The sequence below is a fragment of the Saccostrea echinata genome, unplaced genomic scaffold (genome assembly GCF_033153115.1).
Source record: "Saccostrea echinata isolate AGI-Se365-2 ecotype Australia unplaced genomic scaffold, CSIRO_AGI_Sech_v1 ptg000030l, whole genome shotgun sequence".
Lineage (NCBI taxonomy): Eukaryota > Metazoa > Mollusca > Bivalvia > Ostreida > Ostreidae > Saccostrea > Saccostrea echinata.
In genome coordinates this window covers 12,146,811-12,161,022 of record NW_026889779.1, presented here as the reverse complement: position 1 = coordinate 12,161,022, position 14,212 = coordinate 12,146,811, and the positions used below count along the sequence as shown (strand labels likewise).

The following is a 14,212-nucleotide window of genomic DNA, read 5'->3' as shown; positions in this document are numbered from 1 at the left end:
TGGCTATAATAAGTTCATCCATGTTTTGTCATCCGTCACGCAAATTTAACAATTTGTCCCTACAAATTTCAATCGACCAGTTTGACTTCTATATTTTAACTCTCCTTTTTTACTTTTGAATTTCTGAATCAATCTGAAAACTATATAGCGTTAAAGACTATTCTTTCCTTATATAAAAATCATATCTTTAATATGAGTTCTTCGGCGATTTATGTAAAGAAGCACAGTTTTCACATACGCTTCCATTTTCTTCTTGGCAGAGATCATTTTAAACAGTTTTCAGCTCCATGTAGTGACCATGCTTACTTTAAAAATGAATTTCTTTGCAAGGACAATAGATAAATCATGGGGTTTTCTGTGATTAGTAGCTCTTTAATTGAACGTTTCAACTGTGAAAAAATAAGATTACATAGATCTACATTTACTATAATATACTGTTTGTTGCCTTATTTATTGAACGACCCTCGTATACAAGAAAATGTTTCTTCTTAGAATATCTTAGCTGCTCTTTTAATACATGAAATTCGAAGATCTCATACACTCTCCACATATAGTCCCAAAGATTTATATAAATAAAAGAAAACAATCCGAACGGGAGAGATTACTGGTTATCTTCCTTTTTTCTGTAAGAAGTTTCAAATCACCCCCACCCCACCCCCAAAGACAAATATTCTCTTTTTATCAAGTACATTTTAAAAGTAATCTCTCTTTGTTTGCTTGTTAAATGATTGATAGCCATGGACAGACAAGCAAAAAATTCAAACCAACAAATAATTTTAAAGAGGTCATAAAATGTTTTTAGTAACAAACGTGTTCTTACCATTCCAAACCGGGTAAAAATCTGTCCAGAGTAGTGTCGTCATCATAATAATTTGAGCGAACTTGGACCACATGATGAAATTCAGTGCTTCACTCTGAAAATTCGATTAAAATTTTTATTAGCTTAAACTAAGTTTCAAGCTGCAAAATGAATATCATAATTAATATTTTCAAGCGTTTTCCGATATATGAAACCTTAAACACACATTGGAAAGATTTGCCCTTGCATTTGTTATTATATTGCAACAATTCCTAACCAGAAATTATAGCTATTTAGCTTTTCATTAATTTGTTGTTTCTTTTCTTTATTTTGTAGGTCTGAGAAGTTAAAGGGATAAATAAATTTATTTTTACATTCTTTCTGGTTAATTCTTTTTCACACGTCAGGTTGGCCAGGACAAAGGGAATTATACCGAGAGTGTAACATAGTGGCCATAAGATTCTCTCCGAGAGGGAATTCGAAGCCTGGCTCACATGAAATGAATAAACCAACTATGATCGCACAACAGCAAATTCCTCTACCAACTGAAACACCTGTGAAAATTCATAATAATGAATTACGACTGATTATACATATAAATTTTCATTTACATAAAATTAATATAAAGGAAAATTTAATAGTGAAGTATTAAATTTACCACTAATATACCACTAATATGATAATTTACCAATAATAGAATAAGTTAATTTCTAGTTTTTGATATGCACAATATACTATAGAAGTTGGTCTACACATGTACTTTATGTTCATCTGTACTGCTTGGAGGACAATCTGCGTCTTTAGTTAACAATTTAGTATTTCTGCTTGGTTGTCGACTTATAATTGCTTTGAAAAACATATTTCTCCTTTCTAAAATTTTAAGTTTAGTTTTAAAGACAAAACATCATGTACAAATAAAAAATACTCACTTTTTCGAAAAAATAAATACTCAACACAATTTTTGACAAGAAGTAAGAATTAACATCATGTACAAAAACTTACCTTTCCGAAGAAAAATGACTCGACAGAAGACAGTAAGTGGTATCACAGTCAGGAATAAAATACTCTGTAAGTATTGAGGGGTTCTTGAAGAGGGACTGGCATATACAATCAGAGTAGAACTGAACACACTGGCCAGGGCATTAGCTAGTACCATTCTTGTACTTGATGCCAAAGTTAAAGGTATTGAGTTATCAATAAAAATCTTTGCAAAAATCACCAATAAGAATATCAGAACACTAACAATGACAATTGTATGATATGTTAACACGAAGTTATCTGATCCTATAGTCTTGAATGTTGCCGATAATAACGGAAGAGTCACATTTCCAGTGAGGTTGGATAAAATGTTCATCAACACTAGACTTGTTTTTCTTAGATTCCGATGCCATCTTTTCGTGTAGCCACATGTCCATGCTCTAAGAATAGCGAGGTCTCTATAGTTTTTTATACTCTTAAGTAACAGATCAGATTCATATGACGTTTTTGTACGTGAATGAAAATTCATGTTCCACAACAGGAAGATACACGATATGCACATCACATTTGGTTCCCTCTTAATCTTAATTAACTCATTAACAATACTTCCTGCATTTTTATACAAACACAGCTATCATGTTTATGTCCCTGAACGAGTGTACATAATTGCCAATGCAGAAATGTTTGGATCAAAATTTGATAACGTATTATAGGGTCGCTGCTTAGATTTCCAAATTTTTTAAGTATGAACAAATATAGAATAATCTTAACTTGTACGTATATATAAACAGCGATAAAGAGTCTATATCACATTTTAAAGATAACATCGAACAATGTATCCATATACCGTCTTACCACTTTGCAGAGCAATCTACAACGAGTCGTGTTCATGCATGTATATATCAAAATGATGTATTAAACAAATAAAGAAAAGCAAAATGTTATATCAAATGAGAGAGAGAGAGAGAGAGAGAGAAATGGGGGGGGCACCATCCTTTTCAAGATGGTGTGACTGAATATTTGATATCATATAAGCATTCTACCATTCTCAAAAATACTAGTATTAAAGCTCTCAAACAGAAAAAGTGTAATTAAAATGCAAATAAAAGATTTTTGAGAGAGTATATTTCAAAAGAAATAAGATGGACTACATAGTTACTATACGCTAATTCGATTTTTTTTATTACATGATGTTTCAAAACAAACGATAAATATATTCCTTTCACAATTTATTCCAAATTATAACCCTTGACACTAAATAAAATATATAAGCGAAAACATTAGTCCCCGTGTCCATAACCTGATGACAACGTCACTGATAACACAGATTAACTACATCTAGATAAAAAAAGTTCAACTAGATATAGAACAGAATATGAAATTATTATCGGTTTATTTAAAAATACAAATTCAGTTTAGATATGTACATGTCTGAGTATTATTAATTGTTAATTCTAGGTCTATGTATAATTCACGACATTCCCTTTCTGCATTTTTTGCCTCTTTGTTGCTGAAATAGTTATAAAGTATGACACCAGGTACCATTAAAAGTATTCCAATGAAAGTGAAAGCAGTCGTTTCGTTAAACACTGGATGCCATCGGGAAACGTTCTCTTTCACATTAAATTCAAAAAATGTCTAGAATATCGATGCTATGGGACCGACTAGTGACTGCACCACGGCAGCGAATACAACCCCCTCAGCGTATACAATGAGAAGAAACTGAAAGAGATTTCCGAGAGTGTATCCCCTGAGGAAGATCCAAGACTTTCCAATGAGACCCTTGCCGTCGGAACTAGTGCTAAACAAGCACATGTTGTCCCTTTCTTGTATCTGGTAGAGAATTCAGAAAAAGAACTGCCTGAAAAAATAAGAACTATTTAAAAAATAAACATTTTATATGTCATCGAAAGTAAAATACCTTCTTTAAAAAAATTAAAAGAAAGAAAAAAATCTGATATTTTACGTGTTTGTTGATACCCACCATTCCAAATCCAGGGATAAAATTAGTCCAAAATAAGCACGCCATACAAATGATTTGAGTGAACTGTGACCACATAATAAAGTTGAATGACTTTGCCTGAAATGATATTTAAGAAAATTTATGAAATAAGGTTTTTATTATATTTTGGGTAGCCAAAACGCTTTACGTTATCAAAGGTTTCACAGTATATATATTATTTACTTTATATGAAAGAAAGTAATCAAATTCAATAAAATAAACAACAAACCTCACTGTTTTTTAATTCCTTTTCACATATACCATTCTTAATTCCAAGTGGTAAAAATCCCAAAGCAAAACAAAGTGGCCATAAAATTCTGGCAGAAGTTGATTCTTCGGCGGTGTTCGAATCGTCAGCAGAGTCGATGCCAAATATTTGGGGTTCAGCGGTAATAAAAAGCCCCGCCATCACCAGACACGATCAAAGTGCACGTATAACACTTATTCCTTTAAAGTTATAAGAATTTATTTCTTTGAAATATGCCATTTAGAGAACTACATTTCACTGCATTTATTTCATTGAGGGCCAGTACAGATATTCCCATGCAAATAAGAGAATAAGAATGTTGGCTACCATGCAAAATCCTAACACGTTTCCATAGAAATTGACAGAATCATGATGTGCAGTTTATGATGTCATAATGTCCACTACCGAGGAAATTTAAAAAGTCTTCTAGCAATTAAGGACATACAACATTTTTTAAAGTAGCCAAGAAAATATTCCATGGGTTATAATACTTGGTAAAAAGAAAGTGAATGAAGAAAAAACGATTAATTTATATTTTCCATTTCCTTATGTATGATATGTTAATGAAAAGATTATACATACAACACGAAAATTGTATTCTATATCAATAAATATTTTTAATATTTGTATTTTAAATGTTTTATGCGTATAACAGCACGTGAAACCATTCTTGTTCTATGACTCACAAGGGCATTAAATTAAAAGCTATTTACATGTAATACTCAGTTCGGCTGAAGTTTGCTTTCAATCATAAGTAAACTAAAAAAATCAATGATATATATCTGCTTAGCAATACCTTTCCTGAGGAAAATAAGCCGACATATTATTGTAAAAGGAATAGTTGTTGTTGATAAAATCCTTTGCAGGTAGGCCGACGTCCTGCTTGGAGGACTAGCAAACACAACTAGTATTCCATTAAGTGCAGTAAAAAGCCCAAGAGCAAGAATTATCTTTATATTGCATGTCAATTTAAAAGTAGTGGATTTATCTATGACGCATTTTTCTACGATGAAAATTGACACCCATGTCATCTTTCCATGGAGGTCAATATTCGTCGTTACACCTGAGAGGCATTTCTGACAAGGTAAAAATATATTTAATTTTTTATAACGAGTTAACTAACCCATTTTAACGAGTTAATGTCTCATTATATGATTATCTTGTTAACGAGTTAATTACCTTCTTAAAACGGATGGGCTTCCTCTTTATCTATTACATACTTAGTAATAAATGCAAGTTTTTTTGTATATGAGATATGCCTGACCTCACAATACATATATCAGCTTCCAAGACTGATACGGATCCTGCAGGTCTGATATGGTTTTATATCTCAACCTTTGGAGATAAATACTTTTGAAAACAGTACTTATGATATTGTACCTAGTTCCCCCCTTTTTCTTTATTATTTATAAATTATTGTTATTTGATACATGTATAACAAGCATTCTGAGAGTATTGCATTAGCAATACTAGTCCCCTACCGGCAAGTGTAATGTGGTTCCCGCTAAAAATTGAAAATGCCATAATTCCATCAAAAACCAATGAAGCGGAATGAAATGCAAACTTGATCTATAACTCATCAAGGTAAAGTAACATACCAAAAATCAGCTCAATATCTGCAAGCGTTTAGAAAAAAATGCGGAAAACCAAGTGGGACAGACTGACAGACAGACAGAGGGATAGCTAGACAGACGGACAGACAGACGGACGGACAGACTCAGGGGAAACCTATAGTCCCCTCCGGTTTCACCGGTAGGGGACTAATAAGCTAATCAATGATTATTTATTTGTATTTGCTAAGTAGATGTGTGCAGTATTTTATAACTAAGTATGTAATAAAGGTAATAAAACACACCCTTTTTCCATATTATATTGAGTATCAGCCCCCGGGCCTTCGGCCCTCTGGCTGATATTGGTGTCTCGGACTGATACAGGATGAGATATGGAAAAGGGTAAGTGTAGTATTCCGGAAATTTATATTGTGACCATTCGGGTTTAGCTATAATAATGCAGATATAAACTTCCGTGTTAAAAAGGTGAATCCCGGTGTAGAGAGTCTTTCCAGTGCAAACTGTGCTAAGTATAAGACGTGTGCGAACATACAGCGGTACATGTAAGTGAGACGATAAAGAAATAAAGTCAGCTTACAGAAGAGGTTGACCTTATGAAATAAGTAAGGTCTACAAGGAAAATAAAAGGCTGTCGTGTTGTGGAGTGGCAAGCCACTCAGTGGCTAACCAGAAAGGGAGGTTAGCCACCTGCAATTCGTCTTGTTGACCTATCTGGCGACCAGGCTGTTGTGTGCAGTGTGTCTGCCTGAATAAAGCTAGCAGTGTGCACAGCAGTTGAAGGACTGTCACTTGTACTGACTGAGTCCTGAATAAGGCTGCAGTACAAGCGTCAGTCCGAGGTTGGCCAGTGAAAGTGATAGTCTACCCATTGCATTTACACAATCATTTGTAACCAGTTGATTACCTATTTCATATTGTCGTGATTATTAACCTAGATATGGTTAGGCCATATTATTTGAATATATTTGCGGGCCTTTATTTTCAATCGTTTGAAAATCATTAATTAAGGAAAATTGTTGTATTGAAATCATCCCCCAAAACCTTGTATCGACAAGGTACGACCCCCGATAGAAGTAACATACCGCTCGACACGTTACACATGCATCATTCTCTATTTAATGATTTAGTATCACGTTTTATCATATATTTAGAAGTAAACATATCTACACCGATTCTGCACTGTGCGATACGGGTGATGTCACAATACCCCATACCAACGACCGGTCGGAAAACCCATATCATGTATCAGATCTGCGTGCAAAACTCCATTTCAAACCGGATGTAACTTTTTAAAAAGGTTAACACGATTCATTGAAATATACATGTAATGCAATTAATGTGATGAAATGTGTTGCCTTAATTAGTTTTAAAATGACCTAACATAGACGTAGATGTAAAATTTCAAAGAAAAAGACAACATGCATTACTTGTTTTAATGACTTTATACGAACTTGCATGCCAAATATCTTTAATATATGATAAATAGAATACTACATACTTAATCCATATCATATGTCCTATCAACCCTCGGGCACCATATCAGCCCTCAGCCTTCGGGCTGACATGGGGTCACTCGGGCATATATTTCATTCATTATGGATTTTAGTTTGTCTTCAGTGATGCTCAAGCTGAAACGTTGGAAATCCAAAATATTTAAAATAAAAAGCTTTGGAAGAGCTGAAAAAAGATGCCAAAGACTGGAGCCAAATGCGTCGAAGGATCAGAGCTACATGTATGCATGAGGGAGATAATCATTAATTTTGAAATAAATTCCTAAATTTTACCACTGCAATTAAATATATATCCGTATTTTCAAACTAGTACCGAAGTACTAACTACCGATGTAATTAAAAAAAATTAAACAACAATATAGAGCTGAACATTAATCGATTTTGAATACATAATATTAGTCAAATATAATGAAGTCAATTGATGAATGTTTTTTTTTAATTTATTTGCGCTAGGGTTTTATTATGACAAAGTTGTCGTGCTGTCAATATTCATATTTCAATAAGTAATCATATATCAATAAGTATGGCTACTCTTAGGCAAACAAATTTAACGCAATAATTGCATGACATTATCATTGAAAACAATTCTCAAGCGGATTTTTACCTTCGATCTTTTCAATAAAGAACACTAATCAATACATAACAGAATAATAATAATAGTATGCTGTTATTCCTTAAAAACTACACACTAACAAACAAATTTCATCAACTCGACTTTGTTTATATCCAATACCGGCATTTCTTAATTATTACGGAAACGTATATTAACCGCCTCATGTTGTTGCGTTAGAACGTGATATATTCTTATAAAAATATTGTCAATTATATAATTGCTTTCAACTTTGGCAATTTATATTTGACATGTCTTACATCTTACATGATCTCTTACATGTATGAATGTCATTTTTTGACATATTTTGAAGAATTTTCGCTTTAATCTATCAAAGTCAAATTCCTCAATGTAGCACTAAAGTATTGTATATAAAATTGTACATCGCAGACATTATTGCAAAATATCATACATGTATATGATTACTTCACGTATGTGACCGATTTAAATTAGAGAGAATATGAGCAAAAACTTGAACGTTTTATCAATATACATGTAACATTATGTATTGAATCGATATCTTAAATAAATGTGTTTGTGAAACACTGATGCCCCCGTATGGTAACTTATAGCGAAAGTTAAACTTTCTCAAATGCAAATCAAATATCTTGGTACCCAAAGTAAGGTCTTGTCTCGAGGAATATACCTGTGAAATTTGAAAGCCCTAGCAACAACCATTGAAGAGATATGGAAAAGGTTAAAGTTTTTCAAAAGTAAGTCAAACATCAAGTTCTTGGTCAAATGGTCAAAATTAATGGTGCTCAAAGGAAGCCTTCTCAAAAGAAATACAAATATGAAATATGAAAGCCCTAGCTCTAACCGCTCAAAAGTTTTGTCAAGGTTAAAGTTTTTCAAAAGTAGGTAAAACTACAAGGTCAAGGTCAGAGGGTCAAAGTTGTTGGTATTCAAAGAAAGGTTTTGTCACAAGGATTACACATGTGAAGAATGAAAACCCTAGCACCAATTGTTCAAAAGTTATGGCCAAGGTTAAAGTTGGGTAATATTTTGTTAAACTTGGTCAAACTCCAAGGTCAAATATGATGGTACCCAAAAGAAAGGTCTTATCACAAAGAATACAGATATTAAATATGAAAGCCATAGCTCCAACCAATCAAAAGCTATGGGCAATGATAAAGTTTTTGCGGATAAACAGACAGCTAGACAGACAGACGGACGGACAGGGCAAAAGCTGTATGCTCCCAAATCTTCGATTACGGGGGCATAAAAAAACTAAATTCAAATATTCAGGGGGAGGGGTGGGTGAGGGGTAAAGTACGGAAGCATATAGGTTTTACACTGTTGTATTATACATTGTAACTTGTACATTGTCTCATTTTTGGATGTCTTGTCAACATAAAAAGTGACATAATGTCTTATTTATACACTTATTTTGCATTGTATGTTGGTGTTTTAACATAATTTTAAATATCTTCTGTTATGAGGGACATTCAAAAAATACATTCAAAAAATACGTAGACAATATCGCTCTTCTTGATATTATTTTTTCCAAGATTTAACACATTTAAGTAAAATGTGATCAACACATTTTCAAGTGCAAAAAACATTTATTTTGTCGTTGTGTGAAGTTCCATTCCATTTGATTAAATCGAACTCAATGACATGTTACTTAATTTTAAATTCAGCATGTTTTGTCACCACGGAGCACTATTACCTACATTGTAACGTCGTGAAAGATTCTCACAATTACTCTCCCTCGTCACACAATTACTTCTCCCTAGCACAGTTTGCAACGCCTTATTAAATCATTAAAAAGGTCTGCATAATACTTGACACATAGTTTGTTAACAATTGTTTGAGAAGCATAAGTTAGTTTGTCAGTGTTTTCAAATTCTTTACTGCATAATTCATATTACGCAGTATCACTTTCCATGACGTTACTCAGACTGTACATTGTCCGATTCAAAGTCTCTACCACTCAAACACTGTCTTAAACATTAATATACAAATGCAACTCACTTTTGATATATATTTCCTGGGTTCTCCAGCATTTTTAGAATTTGTTTAGAGGTTTTCGAGTAAGAAACAAAATATCGCTACTCGCTGTTCCGTGACGTCCTCTACGTCCTCTAACGTCTCCTTTTTCGCTTTTTTTCCGCTGAGGACATGTTTTCTGAAATTGATTTCTCTCTAACGAAGCTATGTATTACATTACCATTTCGTACTTAAAATCATAAAACAAAAGTATATTTGAACGTTTAAATCATATTTCGTTTAAGAGCTATTTGTTAGAAATATAACTATAGATATAATTGTGTTGTTAGAGAATTACTCAATTTTGACAGTGCTCCTTAACCCTATTTATGCAGTTTTGAATTTTAAATAATTTGGATATTTATCATGATATAGTTGAATTTTAATTCAAATTACTTCGGTTTATTGTTTAAGTGTGCCTACAATATAAAATCTGTAGGCCTAACTTGTAAAAAGCATTCCATATGTCCATGTATTTAAAATGGGACATGTCTGACTTGATATAAGTAAAACAATTGAATTTTTTAAGTCGGATAAAAAAGAAGAAACAAATATGGAATTTATACATTTTATTTTTGAAATTCATTATATTTGAGACCATTTAAGAAAGAACTGCATCATCAGAAAAGAACCCCAAAACCCAGCACCATATGTACAGGTAAAAACATTGATATACCTTTTATATATTGGTGAATTTCTTTACATGAAGAGCATTATATAACTGATATAATTTTTGTAATAAAAATTACTGTTTTCATTTTTTTGAAATCTTAATATGAAAAGCCTCTGCATTTATTGACATAAGGGATTATGTTTGTTAAGGCATTCTGGTCTCAAGACCATAAACTGTACACAGACTTAAGTAAAAATCTCAAATTAGTATATAGATGTACACATGTAAAAAGTAATTTTTAAAATCATCATATTGTATTTGTATTCGAATACCAAGTTTCATACAAACTTGCAACTTTCTTAAACATGTTTGTTAAATAAAAACTCAAGATATTCAAAATTTAAAATTTGACTGAACTCTGGACTCAAGACAATAAATTTTCAAAGACGAACATTTACTTTCTCATAACACATGAATCAAATCAAATGCCATGTTAAAATGCTATGTTTATCGTAAAATGCATTTACTTTGTTCATTTCAACATGTCTAATAAATTCTCCTGTTCAGATTTTTCCTCCTGAGAAGTGAAGTTCTTATACAAAATCACACCCGGGAACATTAGGGCTAGTCCACAAAGACAAAATGCTGTCATTTCATTAAAAACTGGATTCCATCGAATGCTATCTTCAGCTTCATTATAATCAAAGAGTGTCCAAAACAAAGTCGCTAATGGACTCGCTACCGCTTGAACAATAGCTACAAATATTGCTCCATCGGAACTTTGAATAAGGAGATACTGCGATATGGTTCCAATTGTAAAGGCCGAAATGAAAATCCATGACCTCACCAGAGTGGATCTGCAGTTTACATGTACGGAATACAAACAGATTATGCCTTGTTTCGCATGTTCTTTGAATTCTGATACGTTGCTTGTCTGGAATTTAATAATGGATTTTATTCACAAAAGTTCTCCTAAAGACTACATATTTTCTCATGGATTATGTATGTGGTTGATTTTATAATTTTAAGGTTATTTATAGTAACTTTTAGCCTTTTTGCTTTTAAAATTTCTTAGCTTCAAGTTTAATACGAATATTCAAATTCTTTACTAGGCAAAGAATTCCATAGACCTGAAGATTTATAAGCACATCCAAATGCGAAATATTTGTAATTATTTTCAATATTTTTGTAACTTATAAGCTTTAAAATAATATACATTATATCTTCTTTTTTATGTCAAGTGCATTGTGAAAGATATCTTTGTCTGCTCGGTGAACGACGACATACAGACAAGAATAAAAAAAAATATAACCCACATATATACCTTATAAAATACTTTTATATAAAAACGTATTCTTACCATTCCAAATCCGGGTATAAAATCCGTCCAGAGTAATGTTGTCATCATAATAATTTGAGCAGACTGAGACCACATGATAAAATTCAGTGCATCACTCTTAATAATCAATAAAGAATTTAGAAATATGCTTGCAAAAAGAACATTATGATAAACTTTTTCAAGTATCGTTGATTTGTGAAACTTTAAATACATTATAATTGTCCTTGCATTTGATATCATTTTGCACTAATTATTTACCATAATATTTTTTGATTGTTTGCATTGGTCTGAGAAGTTATTGAGATCATTCTTACATTCTTTTTGACCAACTCTTTTTCGCACGTCACGTTGACCAGGACAAAGGGGAATAAACCAAGTGTGTAACACAGCGGCCACGAGATTCTCTCCGTGGGGGATCCTGAAGTGTTGAATCCCTTTTGTTGTGTATTTAGTCCCCAGATCTGTGGCTCAGATGAAATGAATAAACCAACCACAACTACACAACAGCAAATTCCTCTACCAAATGAAACACCTGTAAAATTTCATTGTAATAAATTAATAAATTACCATTTTTTGCTATTACTTTTCATCCATTAAATGGTGAAATATTACATGAATAATAATAAATCACAGATAATAGTTTGTTGATTCTGAAGTTTTACAAGGTACAATGTATTACTTAAGTTTGTACATATAGGAATTTAGCTGCTGTATTTTATGTTTATTTTTAATTCGGGCAGATCATTCAGAACTTTTATTACGTTTTCTAAGGACAAAATATATGACAAGAGAGGGGGAATTAATGTCATGTTACAATGTAGAAATACTTGACAAATATATATTAAATTATAAAATATTATTATTAATTATTAATATTAATAATTAAATAAATATATTAAATTGTTGACAAACAAGTTGATGAAACAAGAATATCAGAAGTCTCGTTTAAAGTCATCATTTCGTAAATTCTATGGTCGATACAATGACCTTGTCAGCAAATACAATTTATCATTGAGTCAAATGCAGACTGACGTTCTTCATAATAATTGTTAGACCATTATTTACACACTGAATTGTCGACGGATTTTTCCGTTATTTCCCCATCATGACAAGGAGCACACGGCGGGTGTGACCGGTCGGCAGGGGATGCTCTCTCCTCCATGGCACCTGATCCCACCTCTGATGTTTTGGAGGTCCGTGTTTGCTCTGCACCTATTTTGTAATGTGTAATGGACTTTTGAGCTTGAATACTGTTCGTTATCTCCATATATTTCATCAAAAAAGAAAGAATTACAATACAAACGAAAAAAAGCAAATACTCACCTTTTCGAAGAAGAAATACGCGACAGACAACAGTTAGTGGTATTACAGTCACGAATAAGATACTCTGTAAGTACGGAGGGGTTCTGGAAGGAGGACTGGCATACACAATTAGAATAAAGCTGAACACACTGGCCAGAGCATTAGCTAGTACCATTTTAGCACTTGATGCCAAAGTTAAGGATATTGTCTTATCGACGAAACGCTTTGAAAAAATGACTAATATAAATATTAAGATACTAGCTATAACAACTGTATAAAATATAAACACGAAGCTGTCAGATCCTATCGCCTTGAATCTTTTCGATAATAACGGAAAAGTCACATTCCCAGTGAGGTTGGATAAAATGTACATCAAAACCAGAGTTATGTTTCTTAAACTCCGACGCCATCTTCTTGTGTAGCCACATGTCCATGCTGTAAGGATAATATAGTCTCTTTTATTGTTTACATTTCCAAGTAATAGATCAGATTCACGAGACGCTTTTGTACCTGGAAGAAAATTCATATTCCAAAACAGGAAGATACACGCTAATGTATGTCACGTTAGGTTCTTCCTAATACTTAATTAACTCTTCAATACTTCCTCCAATTTTGTACAAACACAGCTTTCACATTTACACATGTACATCCTTGAATGAGTGAATGAATATAATTGCTAGTGAAAAATGTTTGGATCAGAATTTGATAACATATCACGGGGGTCGCCGCATAGAGTAAGACAGATTGAGTATGAATTTCAAGATAGAAAAATAATGAATTATTTAAATTTGTTTTCTAATTTTGAGAAAGAAAGATTAATTGTACAATATTTTCTGTATACTTTTGTGGAAAATTGTAAGATTTGTCTGCATAAACAAATTTTAAAATGATCTAGACACGTGTATGTAAACACTGATAAATAGATTAGGGCAAATTTTACAGTATGATAAAACTAAACAATGTATCCAGACAGGTCTACCCATCTCTAATCTGTTTCTTGCTTTGTCATCTATAGGGAGTCACGGAGACGTACTTTATTCTGCAAAAGTATGTACTTATCAAAAATAATGTATTAGATAGTCACATTACAGAAGAGCAAAATCGCATATTAAAAGAGAGAGAGAGAGAGAGAGAGAGAGAGAGAGAGAGAGAGAGAGAGAGAAATCATTTCCATCAATTAGGAAACTGAATATTTAAACCTAAAATCATTCTGGCTAAAAATACTTAAAGCGCCCAAACAGCAAAAAT

The 14,212-nt window shown here is 32.5% G+C and overlaps 1 protein-coding gene and 1 pseudogene across 1 annotated transcript; both read right to left on the bottom strand.

Moving 5' to 3' along the window:
• Nucleotides 1–372: 372 nt before the first annotated feature.
• LOC133196822 (uncharacterized) lies at nt 373–2,306 on the bottom strand (annotated as a pseudogene).
• A 7,958-nt stretch (nt 2,307–10,264) lies between these two features.
• LOC133196821 (uncharacterized) lies at nt 10,265–13,490 on the bottom strand. The gene is made up of 4 exons (XM_061332676.1): nt 12,986–13,490; nt 11,977–12,194; nt 11,684–11,779; nt 10,265–11,257 (listed from the first exon to the last, which is right to left on the bottom strand). Exons 1-4 carry the CDS (start codon nt 13,488–13,490, stop codon nt 10,856–10,858), a joined length of 1,221 nt encoding a protein of 406 aa, XP_061188660.1. The 3' UTR covers nt 10,265–10,855.
• Nucleotides 13,491–14,212: the final 722 nt, after the last annotated feature.